Source organism: Anarrhichthys ocellatus, unplaced genomic scaffold (assembly GCF_004355925.1).
Source record: "Anarrhichthys ocellatus isolate YVR2014 unplaced genomic scaffold, GSC_Weel_1.0 scaffold91, whole genome shotgun sequence".
Taxonomy (NCBI): Eukaryota; Metazoa; Chordata; class Actinopteri; order Perciformes; family Anarhichadidae; genus Anarrhichthys; species Anarrhichthys ocellatus.
The window spans coordinates 896,105-913,547 of record NW_022280121.1 but is presented as its reverse complement, the minus strand read 5'-3'; the positions used below and the strand labels follow the sequence as shown (position 1 = coordinate 913,547).

Below are 17,443 nucleotides of genomic sequence, written 5' to 3'. Positions count from 1 at the left end.
CATGGCCTGTTGTCTTTATCTCTCCACACTGATGTCATGTTGTAAATGATGATGTTGAAGTATTTCTTTCTCCTCCTCATCCAAAGTGTTCCAGTGCATTCATTTTGTGCACAAAATAAGTGGTTTTACGGCTCGGTAATGTAGTGACTACTTGTGGATTGTGCTTTCGCTGCCGTTGGTTGTGGTTAATTTTGTCGGTGGCGAAATGGGTATGCATGAGAAGCAGTGCTTCTCATTCGCCAGAGTAGAGTTGTATAAAATTGGATGGTGTAAGACCGCTTATATGACAGCTACCTTCATTTTGGACCTTCCTGGTTCTTTATATTTCCTCCATGTCAGCAGTGTCAACACAGTTAGGAATTCTCTTCAATTCATGCATTTCCACATGGTTGACATGCTTGATGTAAATTTTGTCAACTACCAATGTTTGCAAGGGTCTGCACGGACCGTCCCAATGCAGCCCAAAATTCATGATTGCATGGACCGTGCACACCCAAACACAGACCACCAATGTAGCATTAGTAGAACTGCATGCAAGCCCACGGTCAATGTGTCGTAATCCATAGTGTAACTGCCCGTTCATTGGTTACCATAATCATTCCTTCTCTCCAAACTGACCCTGAACCGCTCCCTCTCTTGCATGACAGTAGTCCCTGCAACAATGCCTTCCAAAGTTCAGCTAAATCTAATGTGAGCCTTTAGTTTAGTTAGCCAAACCAAGTGGGTATTTTCCAAAGTTAGTCCTTTCAGTATGAAATCCCCTCTTTGATATTCCAGTTTTTTTATTGCTGAGGGATACTCCCTGGAAGTCGCGTGTAGGCTTTGTTGCTGGAACCAGAATACTACACATTGACAGTTTATTACACTTGTTTTAAACCGAATGATTATGGAAACCATGCAACCCAAAATACACACGGGGATTTATTTTGCAACTCTAAAGTATTATGTCATATGCAGATGGATACAAAAAAGTATTTCAACTTGTTTGTGGTTTAAATGTCCACATAGGATGTTCACATGCCCATTACGAAACACTCTCAGAGCTGTTGGAGCTACTAGTGATGATCATCAGGGCCGTAAAGAGACAAGGGTGCCGACAGCTGTTTGCTGACCACTCCAGCACAAAGAGCACTTCAGGTGACCATAAAGTGCTCGACTGAAATGGACGGTTTAAGTGTAGCATGACTCATTAAACCCGGATGGACTGGTAGTAAGGCTTGCGTGTCGGACTGACTGCAGCGTTGTAGATCGTAGCTGGTGTGGTATGACCAAAAGCTCCAGAACGGCTACTGAATGGACCTTGTGTTGTGATTATTTGGTATATTCAATGTATATTCAAGATTCTTGAATATACATTTGTTTGAATTCCATTTTTCACCAATTTTTGCTTATCAAAATAAACGCATACATTTAAATTACACGTATTTTGTTGATCTAAAAATGAATGACAAGAATTGTGTTTACTTTTAGCTTAAAGAGCAAAACACCACATGTGACTCAGAGTATATTGCCAGTGTTGTGTACCCGCTGTGTACGTTGTCTGCTCAGTCTTCAGTCTGGTTCCTCGTGGTTCTCGCTGTTTGCCTTCCAGACAGGCCTGATTTCAACTTATTAAACTTGACTGAATGATAAAGCGCCCCAGCTCTTTGTCGTCTTCATGTTAAATTAAAGCCAGAGATTGAAGCCAGGTTTTTCAGGCACTCGCTGATTCACTCACTCTGTCTAGTCTGGCAGGACACACAGCCCTCACACACTATCCTAATCCTTGGAACACACACACACACACACACACACTGAGGAGAAACAGTCCCAACCTGCATGGTAAGGAGCATAATTAGAGATCATTTACAAGGATCAGGTTGAAAATAATCTGGACAGGAGGTAACTGAAACTCGGACATCTTTGCTCTCTGTCTGTGTGTGTTGAGGAGAGGGGTGGGGGTGCTAGTTGTCTATCTGTGTGTACAAGAGCCAGCTCACCCAGGAAACGGCCAGGGTGTGCCCCAAACATGAAGCTGGAAGGTGGGAAGGAGGGGCTGGGCAAACACAAGATGGAGCAATCTCTCTTTGTGGTGTTTGGGTTTCACGGCAAAAGGAAACGCGGTTTCTCTGTATTTGCTCTCCTTGCACGTTTGTGTGTGTGTGTGTGTGTGTGTGTGTGTGTGTGTGTGTGTGTGTGTGCGCGCCCACTCATATCTAGCCGAAATTGATGGTGTTGGACCATTAAGTTATTAGCTCAGTTAGTGTTATCTTGGGAGTGATAAACTGAATGCATTTTGTGTGAAACACACACACAGTATAGATGTACATACATCACTTACTGTGATAAGGAAGGATATATGTTATAGATTTGTCAAAGGGCAAAGAAAATGGCAAGTTACCCATTAATGTCATGGTATCTAATATAATAAAAGCTTTTGTGCATTGTGTACGCTGACTTGAAAGCAGTATATTGCTTATCCAAAAACCAAGGCTGTTGGTTTGTGAGTGTGTTGTTTCCACCCACCAGATTCCTTCTCCTTTCTGATCTGTAATTGTTAAAAAGTGGGTCAGGATTAGGAGTGCAAACATTTGGATGGATGGACACAGACACATGCTTGGTGAATCGGTTCCAAACTTGTCTGAGGAAAATACAGTTTCATGCCTCTTCATTTTTTGGATGCCCCAATTCCTTCCTGCTTTTCTTGGCATAGCAGTGGAACAAAAGCTTTGATTCAGCGCAACACTTTAGTTTCCTTCTGAGAAACTATGTAACCAGGAATTTGCTTCATTTTGTATTCCTGTGATGAACATGCAAGGGTTCAGTGAACAGGGATGGACCTGAAGGTAAACTGCTATGTGGGATTTTTGGACTTAAAGCAGCACTAATCAATACTTAACATTATGGATAAACCGTATGCCACTTGCCCAGCATCGAACAGCAGACAGATGCAATGAGCAATGAGCTAGTGACCACTACCCTAGCTTCTAATTTTTACAGTTCATGTTTGTGTGCATATAAAAACCAACATGTTCATTAGTGAGTTAGCCATGTTACCTTTTTCTTCCTGCTTCAGTCTTCATGCTATGTTAAGTTAAACACCATCCCGGGACTAACTTCTCATCTAAATCTCAGTAAGAAATCAAATACCCACTTTTTTCCTGAAAATGTTATAGCTTTTAAGGCTATTCCCTTAATAATCAACAGGTGGTAAGAAACACAACTCCACGTGAATCACAATTCTTTGATTTAATGTCTGCTAAATGTGTAAATATGCTCACACATTTGCCATAACAAATTGCCGGGTGATTCTACGGCAGATGTGGTGTTTTAAGCTTGTTCCTCTACCCCAAGCGGCCGGCAAAATTTAAACTAAGATTATTACAGGCCCAGCTAGAGGAGGACAATTCAGGTTCACTTTCTTAACTTGGTATCAGTACCGTCGTGGTTGCCAGAATCCAACCTGTGATCTCTCCATCACAGACCAGTCAAACAGGCAAGCCTGCTGCTGAAGTGCTTTCAAAAGAGGTGTCGCCATGGCAAAAAAGACCTTCAAGGTACCTATTTGAAAGGTGAGAGAGCGGGATTCTTTGAGCTTGTTCTCAGTTTCATGTTTTTGGTCTGTGATCTTTGAGGCTTTGAAGTGAGACCGGTTTAGCCTCAACCGGGGTTTGCTGGCAGCGAGAGAGCGACACTGTCCTATAAGGCATCGGCGCACAATGTTGCCACAACACCGGTGCTGCCGGGTCACCGGTATATCAAGCTTTGATGATAAAGGCTGGTGTCAAACTCCCACAGAGCTGGTATGAGGCCCTCATATGCCGTCCTTCCATATGTTGTCCGCTCTGTTTATTTGCTCCCCGTTCTTCCCGTCAAAGCTGGCCCTTCTGTGAAGCTAGACCTTGGAAAACATCGAGGGGAAACTTGGAAGGCATCGGTCTGATATGCTGCATATGTGGTTTCACTTCAGCTGGCCTGGCTGTGGGGCCTTGGGAGCCGGTAATCAAATCTTAACGGCTCTCTTTGCAGACGCAAGGTTTTGAGCCAGTTTGGCACCGGCTTGACGCCAAATAGACTCCTGTAGTTGCGCACACACACACACACACACACACACACACACACACACACACAAACTTGTCTGTCCTCCATCGATATAGGGCTTTCATTCATTGCCTCAGAGTGGAGTGTTCTCAGCATTACACTCCTAATCTTGTCGTTAAACTCAATCTTTTTTTCTGTCTTGTTGCAAAAATGCTCTCACACACACACACACACACATAGATTTACCGCTCGCCCAAATACATTAGAAATCAACAGTTTCTTTGAGTGGAACTGAGGACAAATCTGGGAGGGCTAGTGGACCTCGTCTGGCGGGTGGTCAGTCAGACTGTGGTCAGCTGGAATGTCAGGAATTGGGATGCTAAACAGAACGACACTGTAGGAATATGAAAGTGGTGTTGTAACTGTTAGAAGTTACATACAGTGAGTCCCTTTAGCACTTAGTTTGGGAAAAATAAACACAAGGTCAGTGCCTGTCGAATGTGTGAATTTCATTTGAATTTTAACGGCTCTGCTGTGTGTGACTTTACAGCATCAGTAAATCATTATACATTCATTTTGAGTCATATAGTTACTATAAAGAAATACGTTTTACACTTTCCCTAAAGTACTTATTATAACTCATGTTATATAATATTTATGTCGGATGTCAAGCATCTTAACGAATGTGAATATTTGACAGTTTCTTGCAAAGGTAAAAGGCCCAAAAACATTGTGACAGACGGCAACAACATATATTGTGTCTGCAAACATTTCTTTAGAGCCGCGAGGACAGCCGTTCTGTTTGCATGTATTGGAGATACAGATTGTTTAGACCGTGGGCTTATTTGTTTGCGGCAATTATACACCGGCATCATGATGAATAGAACGACCATAAATTTAAAAAATGCAATAGGCAGAGTCATTGTTTAGGAGACATTCAGATCAACAATAGCGCAACAACTCAAGGGGCTGCTTTGGTGTGGGGGCGTGTTGCTACAGGTTAGTACAGACAGAAGAGGAAATACAAACCAGGAAGTCCAGTGTGAAGCTATATTACAAACTAAGACAGAATACAGCAGTTCATGCACCATTGAGCAGGGATTTAACAATTTTGGCCAATGTACTTGACATTTCATTGCAGCACAACTTGTGCCATGAAGAACTTTTGCTGGAGCTCTCTGCAGCCTCACAAACCAGTGAAATAAATGAGGACGTTGGCGTGGAAAGATACATAAAAAACACTATTTACATATTTGCAGTAAATTTGACTAACGAGAATCTCTTTCTTTCTCTTATTCTCCTCTCTAGGCGATTACAACTACCTGCCTGATGCATTGCCTCCTCTTCCTGAAGTCCCGGACTCCGGCTCAGTCCTGAGCTCCGTTGACGTTCCGGCCCGCTGCCTCCGCAACCCGGCCTTCCGCCACACCTCCTCGCGCTACTGCTCCGCCCTCAGCATGGACTCCTCTCCCGACAGTGCCGAAAGGCCCATCAGCTACAGCTCCACCTCTTCCTCAGCGTCCTCCCGGGACAGTCACTGCTCGCTGGGCAGCCGCTCCACCCTCGTCCCCGCCCCTCACTGTAACCCGGTGACCCCAGACCGGGACTCCGGGGCGATTCGGTTGGAACTGGTCCCCGCCCGGCAGCTGGGATGCCAGGAGGAAGATGACAGAAATGATGGACGGGTGGACACAGGGAGGGGACAAGGGAGACAGAGCAGTGGACAGACTCTGACAGAACATTCAGAGCCTGAGGTTGGTCCAGATGGACCAGGAGAGCGGACAGGTCAGATGCAGGGACCCAGGACCTATGTGGACCGGGTGGTGCAGGAGATACTGGACACAGAGAGAACCTACGTCCAGGACCTGCGCAGCATTGTGGAGGTGAGGAACCCTCAACCACAATAACATGTTAATTAAACACAAGCTGCGTAAGAAATTGGAAGGATCGAACATATTGGCAGGAATTCAAAGGTGTATTAGCACATTTGGCAAGAAGTGTAAATGTTTAATGAGACGGTGATTCGAGGCCTGAAGAATTAGTGGCATAAACTGAAATGGGAGTATACAGTTTTAAATCTTTTGAAGGTCCCAACTTTGAAATGTTTCCTGGCTGACCCAGTTGAGGCCCAAGCAGCAGTGGAATGCCAGGAGAAATACGGGGCTTTAAATCACCAGATAGCAAACATCCTTTAAGTCTTTGTGGTTTTCCTCACACACGTGACACGCTCAACTCATTGCCTGCTGGGAACCGCCAAAACAATAAGGTCACCTGCGCTTGCGGGAGGGGTTTGGCCGAGTTACACGACACCGGTGCCTTTGTGCGGCAGGCACAGGCACACATTCAAAACTTTAGACGTTTTTTTTTTTTTTTTTAAAACACACAGACAATACTGTATGCACACACTCGAATAAATACACGCTTTTTGTGAGGTTGTCTTTGAACTGCGAGGATACATATTGCCTCTAGCCAGTGCTTTGTTAAGGATTGGGTGGAGTGGTTTGAATCAAAGGTTGCTCTCCTTTCTCTTTGTTTCCCTGTTCGGCTCTTTTTGGTTCTCTGTGAAACTTCAAATTCATATTGAGTGCAGAACAAATGTGGTGCACACATGTGATGTGTGTTTCGCATTTACATTCTGCAGCTTGATTTGGATTGACTTGTGGTGTAAAATGACAAAATGTTTGCATGGAAACTGCTGCATTTTGCATGTGTGTATGAGCATGCATGTGTTGGAGCTTTGCCCACCTTTTCCCATATCCTCCTTCTTAACAGTGCGTCCTCCCCCTCTCTAGGCTGTCCGTCCATGGGCCACTGTGTGTATTTGTACACGTTTGTTATTTGGGGTTAAAAAGGTCTATGACTGTTGTCAAAAGAGAGCAGGAAACTCATATTCCCAAGAGACGGGATAAGTTGAGGGGGTGAGGTTTGGTTTTTGTAACCCCTGATCGATGTCCCAACCTCTCCTGCTCCTCCTTTTCCTCCCCTCTTCAGGACTGGAAGGTGAGGGAAAGGGGGAGAGATAGAGGAAGGTATGTAGAGGGATTTAGCTCTGAGATAACAATGTCCAAAGTAGGTTAGGAAAACACTGAACAGAGCTTAGGAGCTGTACTTAATAACGCTCTGCTCTGCAGACCACCTATTGCCATTATAGAAGCAGACCACCCAGCCCTGAAAGACCACACTTGCATGGCAAGACAGCTAATTCTTCACCAGTACTTTAGAAAAAGACATGTGCATTTAGCCTTTCTTCACTCCTTTATTGACGGTTCCAGTGAGTGCACAGAGGATTGATGCAAAGATTGTATCTGTGCGAATAGAGCTTTTAACATGACAGTTTACACATACTGAGGGAAAAAAACTTGAGCTGCTGGACAGCATTTTCCCATCTGTTATCAGCACCGTCCTATGTGAGCTGGTGCTGCAACCCCCGGTTCAGTAATCCCTTTGCCCATCCTGCTTCCTGCAGTGGAAGAGGGTGTGACAGCCTCAACACAAATATTTACCCAGACTCCCAAGGGCTCACCTGTACTTCATCTGTCAGCGGGCAGTGTTATGGTCCACACACACACCCACACACACACACACTCAGCCTGCCCGTGTGTTAACTGTATGTGTGTATTTAAATGAATCACAATACATGGAAGTATCACACGGTTTGTCGGCTGGTGAAAGAATGAACGTTTCCACGGTGGCAATGAAGTTTACTTAACTTAAGAAAACACATGCAAATAGACAACAGAAGTGCAAGTAAAGAACATATCTTCACTAAATACAGAAACATGTTGCAAAACCAGAAAACACAACAAGGAAGACAGAAGACAACCAAAAAAAGAAACATGTTGCATGAACGGAAAACGCAACCAAATACAGGAATGCTGCAAGTCGCTCAGAACAAAATGGAAACTGGTTGCAAAACAACACGTTTCCAGGAGACACTAGAAATACTGAAAACGCCTGCCATATTTAGTGTCCCATTGTTTTGTAACTAATTTCTTTTGTGTTCGGTGGGATTTGCAACTTCTTCTGTATTTGGTTGTCACTTTGCAGCGTTTATCTGTTGTGGTAAAGATGTTTTGTTGATTTGCTTTGGTTTTGTGTACTTGCGTGTCTTTCTTTAAGTTGCAGGGTGTTGAACTCTCAGGGTCACTGTTCACGTCTGTGTGTGAACATTGTTTGGGTGTTTGTTCGTTCTGCGTGATCACCCCTCGGCTCGATCGGTGTGTGTAATGAGGCCAAACCGTCATCCACAAACAACCTCAAAGTCAAAGCTCTGATCTTTCTTTCGTTCCCTCCTCCTCCTCTTCATCTCTTTTCCCCTTAACGCATCACCAGGCCATTTGAAGCCGACCAGGAATTTGAAAATACAGTAAGGTTCAAGGGGAACCTCTCTTGACTTGCAGAAACATTGAAAGTAATGAGATTTGGATGTTTACACTTGTCTGGAGGAATGACTTCCTACTTTGGTGCTGAATAAGGGATGGGTTTGGTGTGTAGGAAAAGAGTGTGTAGTTAAGGACGTTAATATTTAACACGAGAAAATATCCAAGTTTGTACATGTTACGTCTGATGCTTGGCAGAAAGTGTGTGTGTGTGTGTGTGTGAACACTGCCCATTGTTGTGCTCAGTCAGGCTTTGGCTGAGTGTGATGATTGAGCGGGTCAGGCCAAGTCAGATGTGTGACCCCGCGGCTAATAAAGCATCACATTACACATTACCTCCGACAGTCAACAAATTCTAAACATGACCCTTTGACTTGACCCCCAAACATAACCATCAACACGCCCGTTAGCCTTATTCTGTTACTCAAATCCTTAAAACTCCAAATCTTGGCCTAAAGCTCTTGTTTTACCTTTAAACCCGAAACATCCAATATGACTGTCATCTGTCATCTCTCCAGTCTTTGTTTTAGCTGAGATTATTTTGTCTTTCTCTTTTTACATCCCTGCGTTTACCTAACCAAACACATGTATTGGACTGCTCAGGCTCAGCTTTTGTACCCTAGTAATAATGGTATGTGACAGCTAAATACATCAAAGACCACCAGGAGCAGAAATCACCATAGCAGACTGGAAACTAGGCAAACAGACATGGGAGTGAGCAGGGAGTCTCTCTCTCTCTCTCTCTCCTCTTTGGTCTCTTACAAACACACTGATCATTTCAGCGTGTGTTGAAAGGATCAGTGTGGGTGTGCGTTCAGGGCAGCCTGGTACTTTTCTCAGTGTTGTTGCGTCTGTCCTGCCCAGTTGCAGACTGTGGTCTGGTTTGAAAACAGTGTCTATGTACGGGATGCTTCCTCCTCCTCAACCTCTGCCCACACCTGCTCCTGGTTTAAATACAGCCGCATTGAGATCATTTTTGTGGATGTGTGTGCACTGCTGATTCAAGTGTTCTTCCTGTGTAACTTTGTTGTCTGATTTATTGACTCGAGACCGCGATGACGATGATGGTATTGTGTGCAAACGTTACATGGAACGCAATAATGACACATTAATTACATTTGGAAGGAATGAAGTGCAACAAAAATGACTTCCAGCCTGCAGCAGTAGGTGTTCCTTTCTCACAAAGTCGTGTAAAATCAGGATGCTGCCTGCACACGAGAAACAATGAGTGCCTGAGGCTGGTGTTCAATAAGCACGACTCACTAATGGCAGTAATGGAGACAGTGATAAGAGCCAGAGAGGAAAGTCCTCTTGAATAGACTTATAACGGTTTTTCAGCAAGGAGCCATGTTAAACCTGTTCGCAGCACTCGTCCTCCCCTGGTATTCATTTTCACTAAACCAGATGACCTGTGTTGTTTCATTATCCAGCTGTTTACTTTAAACAACAATACAGGGATCAGGCAGGGCCTTACACAAATGGCCTGTCGTTACCTACATTACACCTGGCTTTGTTTTCCAAAGTATAACTAGAATTGTTGTTGTCTCTCTCACTTTAAATCTATTTGAAACTGAAAGCAAATATAATATTTTTTTGTATGAGGATAAGTTTCAATTCCAATAAAAATAGCTTCTTTACATTGCTGGGTAATGTAACCTAAACAATGAGTAGTATAAGCATAAATTATCTTACAAATGGAGTGAAGTAAAAAAACAAACCTCTTCCTTCCTTCAGCTGTGTATCTGGAAGAAACCGTATCTTACAGCTCGACGATTAAGCCTCCGATAGCTTTTAGTGTACTTGATTAATTGATACATAATTGAAGGTCACATTACTTTGTTACTGAGACACATGAGCCTGTCATCGTCAGACCAAATCACAAATGCCAATTAGTTGCCAGAGCAAATAAAACATGAGTTTCTGAGATTCTCCTGAGACACACACGAGAATATTACCAATTTTCAGCCTCTCTTAAGACCAGCATTAGAAAATCATTATTTCAAGCAATTAATAAAGAGTAACTATTCGTACTTTAACATCTCACAGAGCGTCATTATGGAGGAACAGAACAGAGTCTTCGTCACAAGGCTATCCAACCAAAGTGGTGCAAAGTAGAGTCAAGTGGCCGAAGAGAGTAACGAGCTTTGAAAGTCCGTAGGAGTGTGTGTGTGTGTGTGTGTGTGTGTGTGTGTGTGTGTGTGTGTGTACACGGATCAAAACGTCAGCCGTAAAGTTCCTACATGACGATGTTCTTTCTCTGTCTCTCTGCAGGACTACTTGGAGTGTATCAGTAATCAGTCTCGGCTGGCCTTGAGCTCCGAGGATAAAGGCTCCCTCTTCGGCAACATCCAGGACATCTACCACTTTAACAGGTAAGACACGCCCACGGAGCTGGGGACTTAATGCTGCGTTTACATCGTAACGGATTGAATGGGAAAGATGGGGAAAGATCCCCATGCATGCGACTTTTTATCGTGCCGGTCGAGTCGGGGTTAAAAATACTGTTCTTTGACAATAAAACACAGTATTTACTACATTTATATTGGGCTCAATTACCTTTAACCACGGACTGACGTGAGGTATCCCTATTTCCATGATTTCAACATGCTCAGTAAATGCTCAAAACTCAGACATGATTTTTGAACAACATTGATCTTGACTTTCAGTTTGCTAATGAGGACTGAAGACTACAATTAGCTCTGGCTTTACATGAATATACAGACAGCCGTTTGTCCCTCTCAGGCTCAACAAACAATGTACTGGGCTGAGCCACCTGTTGGTTTCTGGTAAGAGCATTGTTGTGGCAGTCAGGTGTGTGTGTTTGTGTATAACAAGTCACCGTCTGCATATTTGTCCCCATTGGCACCGGTCTAAACCCAGGTGGCTAGTTGAGCATCAGCCATGGTGGTCCGGAGACACAAACATGCACACTCTGTCTTCACACCAATTAATTTCTCAGCTGTCATGCGCAGACAAACTGGCCAGTAAAAGGAAAACGTAAAAGCATTTTAAAGCGCTCGCAATGACCTCATGCTTCAGCCATAAAACAATAACTCCCAACAGTGGACTTTTTTTTTTTTTTTTTCCACAATGTGTTTTTCCACACTGTACACACACACACACACACAACTACACACAGGAGCTGCCTGTTTGAATTCATGGAAGTATCTCGTTTGTTCAGAGCCGAGTGCCCTAAGCCCTAATTTCTGTCTCTGACTTTTGCTCCTGGAAAAAACTGTCTGGAACAATGAATCGTGGGAGAGAAGTTTATATTCTTGCGTGATAAAGACGCAGGAAATTGTGTGTGCAGATTTCTTTCGCATGAAATACTGATTTCTGTGAGCTCTTTGTTTGTTTCAGGGATCTTCTTCATGATCTTGAGAAGTGCAACGCTGACCCAGTCGCCATCGCAGAGTGCTTCGTATCCAAGGTAGAGATGGTCGCTGATGTTTTTTGTTGGTGCTTTTACTTAAGTAGGCTTTTGAATGTGTAACTTTTACTTGCAATGGGATATTTTTACATTGTTGTATTTCCGAGTACTTCTTCTACTGTCCGTCTCTCTGTCTACACACTCTTCCTCTGCTCGTTGAAACTAGTCCAAACGGCTGGTTCAGACATAGATGAGAAACGGGCCATGCACTATTATAAGCGATAAGTTGACAAAAATCACGCAGCATAAAATTTATTGAGGCCAGTAGCATTATTTCGGTGATTGGAATGTGAAGTTTAAGTGCAGCAGGAGGGCCGGGAGGAAGGACGGACAACTCCAGAGGAATTTTAAGAGCCGTCCAAATATATAATCACTTTTTTTTTTTTTTTTACTGGAGGGGGATGATAGCAGTGCTTCATCAAGAAAAAGTAGACTCAGCAACTCTTGTCAAAGTATCACTGGTGCCTCTGTCTGGGTGTTTCAGCTTTTATTCCAGTCATCAACCCCCCATGCCCTTAAAAAAAAAAAAAAAAAAAGATTGCCTGATTAAAAGAAAGATTGCCTGATTATGTCCCATGATAACGTGCTGCATTCCAGCACTTCCTCTTTAACACTTTACATTCCCTCCCTCTCCGACTGCAATTACACCCGACACCACAGAGCAACTGTCTGACCATATATGAAAAAACAAGTCTCAGTCGGCGTCACAGACTCCCTAAATACAGCAGCTGTTGTTTAGACGAACCGGTTTTATAGCAGCCCACAGCACCACGAATAATTAACTGAGATCCATAAACATACCAGCATGACGACGTCTTGTTACAGACTAATTAATGTATCTGCGTGATGAACTGATCTCAGACAATCCCCTAATCTGGAATAAAAAAAACAGTAGAGCTTCCTTATAGCCAGGGGTTACATTGGGTCAAAACCTGCTGAAAGGCCAAATCACATCCTGCCTGGAGCCTCCTGCCTCTGAATACTTTCCTCTCATGAGACTGGTACTCGCACTGCAGGTGTCCATTAAAACCATTAAAAGCATCCCTCATTTTTCCTGGTGGCGCTCATAACTTGCTGCTCCATGTCCTGTCCAACACACGTGCCTCTGTTGTGTTTCCTCCTGTTCATGTTCATATGCATAAATACAGTTTAGCTACAGTATGCAGGTTTAATCTGGTGCATGCATGCTGGCCAGGATTTAACCCCAAAAATAGTGCGTTTGAGTTTGTCAAATTTTTACCTAAAACAGACATTACACCAGTAGTACACAACCTGAAGTTTACTTTAGGAAGACATGTTTCTGTTGAGATTTAAAGTTAATTCTTGACCTTGAAAATAGTTGGAAATCATCTCACCACAAGGTTCATTAGTTGCTCTGGAGCCTCTGCAAAGGACATTTTAGATTTTAGATGTTCTGACTACTTTAATTCTCGTTGTTTCCTTAAAAGAGATTTAAAGTGCTTTTTTGACCTTGGAAATAGCAGGTCATTTAAATATTGAGACATGGAGACATCTACAATTGTATTATGAGACAAAATTCATCTACTGAGGAAGATCTCGTGTGTGTGTGTGAGTGAGTGAGTGTGTGTGACTTTCACACACTGACTTCTGGTAAAAGGGTTTAACCAGAATCATAACCAGAGTTCTTTTGTTTTTCTGATGGTTAGTCATGGCTGCTAAGACCCACAAAAACCACAAAACCTCTCTTTCACGATCTGCTGTGAAATGCGCGCGCACACACACGCGCACACACACTCTTGCAGTTAATACTTTTGTAGTCTGAGTAGCCAAGGATCACAACTTAGCTCAGTGTTTGAAGAAGAGACAGATCTTAGTTTTAAATCTCTGCCTCCCTCTCAGATAATTGGCTATCTATCCTCATGTTCCTCTCTGTTCCACTAGATCCTAACTGTGCTAAGTGATGAGTACGCCTTTAACGTGTTTTATGGGTTGCTACATGCTGACTGAAGCACAGAGGGCACTATTACAACTACAACACTGTGACCAGTCCAGTCTTGACAACTCAACAATAACTGCTGATGTATGACTTTCGCATTAAAAATGATCAGTGGGTGCTGATGCAACTCGACCTTTTTGTGTTTCACTGAGTAGTGATTAGTAGCCACCGCTCGAAAAAGCAAAAATCTCTCTCTGTAATTTGTATCTCAATACTCTGGAAAGAGATATATTTTATCATGTATGAGAGCCAAAACTCTCACATGCAACATTTGGATATGATGATTATATGATTTTGCTGAGTTTGTATATATTTCTAAAAGGGAAGTATATTATAGATTGGAGCTATTTCAGGGTCTGCTGGTTTCCTGGTTGGGTTCAAAGAGTGTGTGCCGACATGTCGGCTTTAATGACAAAGTCTGTGTGTGCAGACGTGCATGCTCGGCACAAATGTATACTCCATAGAAGCATTTATACATCTTGTGGTCTTGTGTCCATGGTCCAGGGGGATATTAAGAGTGTGTATTAGGAGTGTGTGTATGTGCGTCGTCGGAAATCGATGGTGGCACATCTGGTTGTGTTTAGCCCTGGTCTGTGGCGGCAGACTGCTGGAGACGAGGAGGAGAGCTCTGCTCTTCAATTTAGGACGGTTCCCACGAAGCACCTCAGGCTAACAAATTGTGTGTGTGTGTGTTCAGCATATTTTGGTGGGAGGCACTGTTTGTGTTCATGTAGGTAGCTTGAATTGTTTGCTGTGGCTTGAATAGGAATGTGTATTTACCTACAGCAAGAAACATAACACACACACACAGTATATGCAAAGTGTAAGTTCACTATGAATCGCATGTTAGGAAATGTGTGTGATTGTCCACATTGCTCTGTTTGTGTGTGTGTGTGTGTGTGTGTGTGTGTGTGTACATTATGAGCCAGGACAGACTGCTCTGTGTGTTTATGATGTCGCTTCCTGAGTGCTGTCCGCATCCTGCGACCCCCGAGTGTTTATGGACACAAATAGAGTTCAATTACTCTCACGTTATGTACTAATCAAGAGGGGTTCATCTCCGGGCCTCCATAAGAACATGAGATGAACAGAAATGGCTTTTAGAAAAGTTGAAGAGACGGCATAGAGATCAGGAGAAAGAGTGGCCAAAATGGAGAGCATGTTTAGTTTTTTTTCCGAGAGCAGAGAGAAGGAGCTTCAAGCTTTGATAAGTCATGTTGTTTGTGATGTCTTTGATGTTCAGAGAGGCATGCAAGGTGGGAAAGTCTCAATTAAAGGGACAGCGATGAAGTATGAGGGGATATATAATCTGAGCACTCAGGATCAATAGAGACTTAAAGGCCAGGACGCAGGCTAATCATAAGCCACAGGGTTGACTTTCAATTAGTAGCAGTGAACGGAGGAGAGAGGATGCCTTGTCTGAGGGCTCACAGTGTGTCGGGCCGTAAACATGAAATACCTGGGCCAGTCATCAAAACTGCCCTGGACCACTGCATCATTTACTGCAGTAGCTTCGTTTGATTACAAGGCACATGTACTTTATATAACTGGGGAAGATGGTAAACATTATTGAGCTTGTTAGAATATGGAGTCTCTTGAGTCTTCAGTTATTTCCTGTCACTTAAATAATTTGTCCTGTTGTTTTTTACAGAGTGAAGAATTCCACATTTATACCCAATACTGCACCAACTACCCACGGTAAGACAGCCACCAAAGTGTGCATTTGTGTGTGTGTGTGCGCTCCTGTCTGCTTATCAACCATCTACTGTACAAAACCTTCTTCTTGTTGTCGTCCTGTCTTGATCTCGCCTCCACAAACTGTCTTCCCAGCGTCTCACGTAGCTCCATTGTGTTTCTCGATCAATGTTTTACCCTTTTCCCCCTCCCTGATAAACTGACATGCTCCATAGAAGTTACTTCAGCAGGAGTCAAAGTGTCTACCTTCAGTTGTGCCTCAGGGTCTCCCTCCCTCCCTCCTACGAGCCCCATTTCCTCCATTCTTTTATTCGCTGGCTATTGACAGAGTTACAGCTCAGACTGACAGACGGGGTATTATAGTTGTCACCTTATCATATCTAACGCTGTTAATGTTTTGTTTTTTTGTTTGAGTGTGGTCCTATGGGAGGAATAATGTGGAGTTTTTTGTGTCGGTGTGTATATTGTTTATGAAACGTGAGGCTATTCTTCATGCCAAGACGCACTGCACCATCCGAACACACCTTCTCCTCTGGCTACTTTTTTTCTGTCGCAGTGTACGATCAGAAAGGCACGTGGGCGAAGACGCACACGCTAATGATGACTAATTGAATGCTGATTTTGTGTGTGTGTGAGACTGTGCGTTTGAACGGGCTATTGTCAGCTGTTTGAGATAGACCTTCTCCCACATCCACACCACAGCTGGTGACCCAAACCAAGGTCACACACGACAGACACACTCACATGGGAGACGCACACACACACACACATGCAGAGGCTGCAGATGTATCATGGTCATGCTGCGCTCTAAGGTCGGGTTTCCTCCAGAACAATGTGAGGCCTGTGTGGAGCTTTACTGGAATTTAGACATGCACGTGCATGCGCGCACACACGCAGAAGACACAGAAAGAAGGTTTTGGGCAATTCTCAACTGACATTCACTTGTATTTTTCCAATGTGCATATATATGCACACACACAGACACATATCCATACACACGTATCACAAAGCCTCCATTTCTTTGTGAGAAAAAAAGGCTCTTTCTTCCCCACTAGGTCACACGGTCCACTAGCTCCAGTAACCAGTACGTTTTCTGGTGCTGCGGTTTAAGCAGAATATGTAAATTGGGGATTGAGATCTGAATCTAAAACATTATTTATTGACCTTCAGTGGCATAAACAAATGTCAAGCAAATTTTAATTAAAAATGGATAATATGTTCATTCTTCTGCATGTTTGAGGAGTTTAATACACCTGACATTGAAACACAGTTCATCGCATTGAACATTTAATGTACAGGCTCATCGTTTTGCATGCCTGTCTTTACACAGTAATTAGGGTAGCATGTTTAGGAAGGGATCTTTTAACAGTCAGTATGAACAGGAGGACACATTACAGCATATGGGCATGCGAGTATTGCTTTAAGGCAGACTTGACAAAGTATGATCCTATCCTTTAATTTCAATTCCTCATGTGATTTTACATTTGAAATGCATGCAGACTGTATAGGCATGCACATTGTGAGTGTATTATATTTTGCTCTCATGTAGATATCATAAAATAACTCAAATTGATAATGTGATATTCATTTCAGCAAGAAGCAGATGGATTGGATCATTTTTGATCTTCACTCACCATGATAAAAATATTACTTTTTTTTGTTTTGTCCATCAGGACATACACTACAACTCTAACTTGTCGTCATATCAAATTAAGGTTTACTACACGTCCCTGATGTGTTGTTCGCTGCACTCTGTCTCCACAGGTCGGTGGCCGTGCTAACAGAGTGCATGAGGAACAAGGCGTTGGCTAAGTTTCTTCGCGAGCGCCAGGAATCTCTGAGGCACTCCCTGCCCCTGGGCTCCTACCTGCTCAAGCCAGTGCAGAGGATCCTCAAGTACCACCTACTGTTGCACGTACGTCAGTCTGTCGTCTCTCGCTCTGCAACAAAAAACACTTACAC

At 43.3% G+C, this 17,443-nt stretch overlaps 1 protein-coding gene across 2 annotated transcripts in view; it reads left to right on the top strand.

The window, feature by feature from the left end:
• LOC116398812 (pleckstrin homology domain-containing family G member 1) overlaps nt 1-17,443 on the top strand; it is a 37,478-nt gene that overhangs the window by 10,497 nt on the left and 9,538 nt on the right. For both annotated transcript variants that reach the window (XM_031875469.1, XM_031875468.1), the window contains exons 2-6: nt 5,329-5,903; nt 10,671-10,771; nt 11,760-11,829; nt 15,438-15,484; nt 17,246-17,396. In XM_031875469.1, coding sequence (XP_031731329.1) covers nt 5,478-5,903; nt 10,671-10,771; nt 11,760-11,829; nt 15,438-15,484; nt 17,246-17,396 — 795 coding nt within the window. In that variant the 5' untranslated portion in view covers nt 5,329-5,477. The remainder of the gene's footprint in view (nt 1-5,328; nt 5,904-10,670; nt 10,772-11,759; nt 11,830-15,437; nt 15,485-17,245; nt 17,397-17,443) is intronic.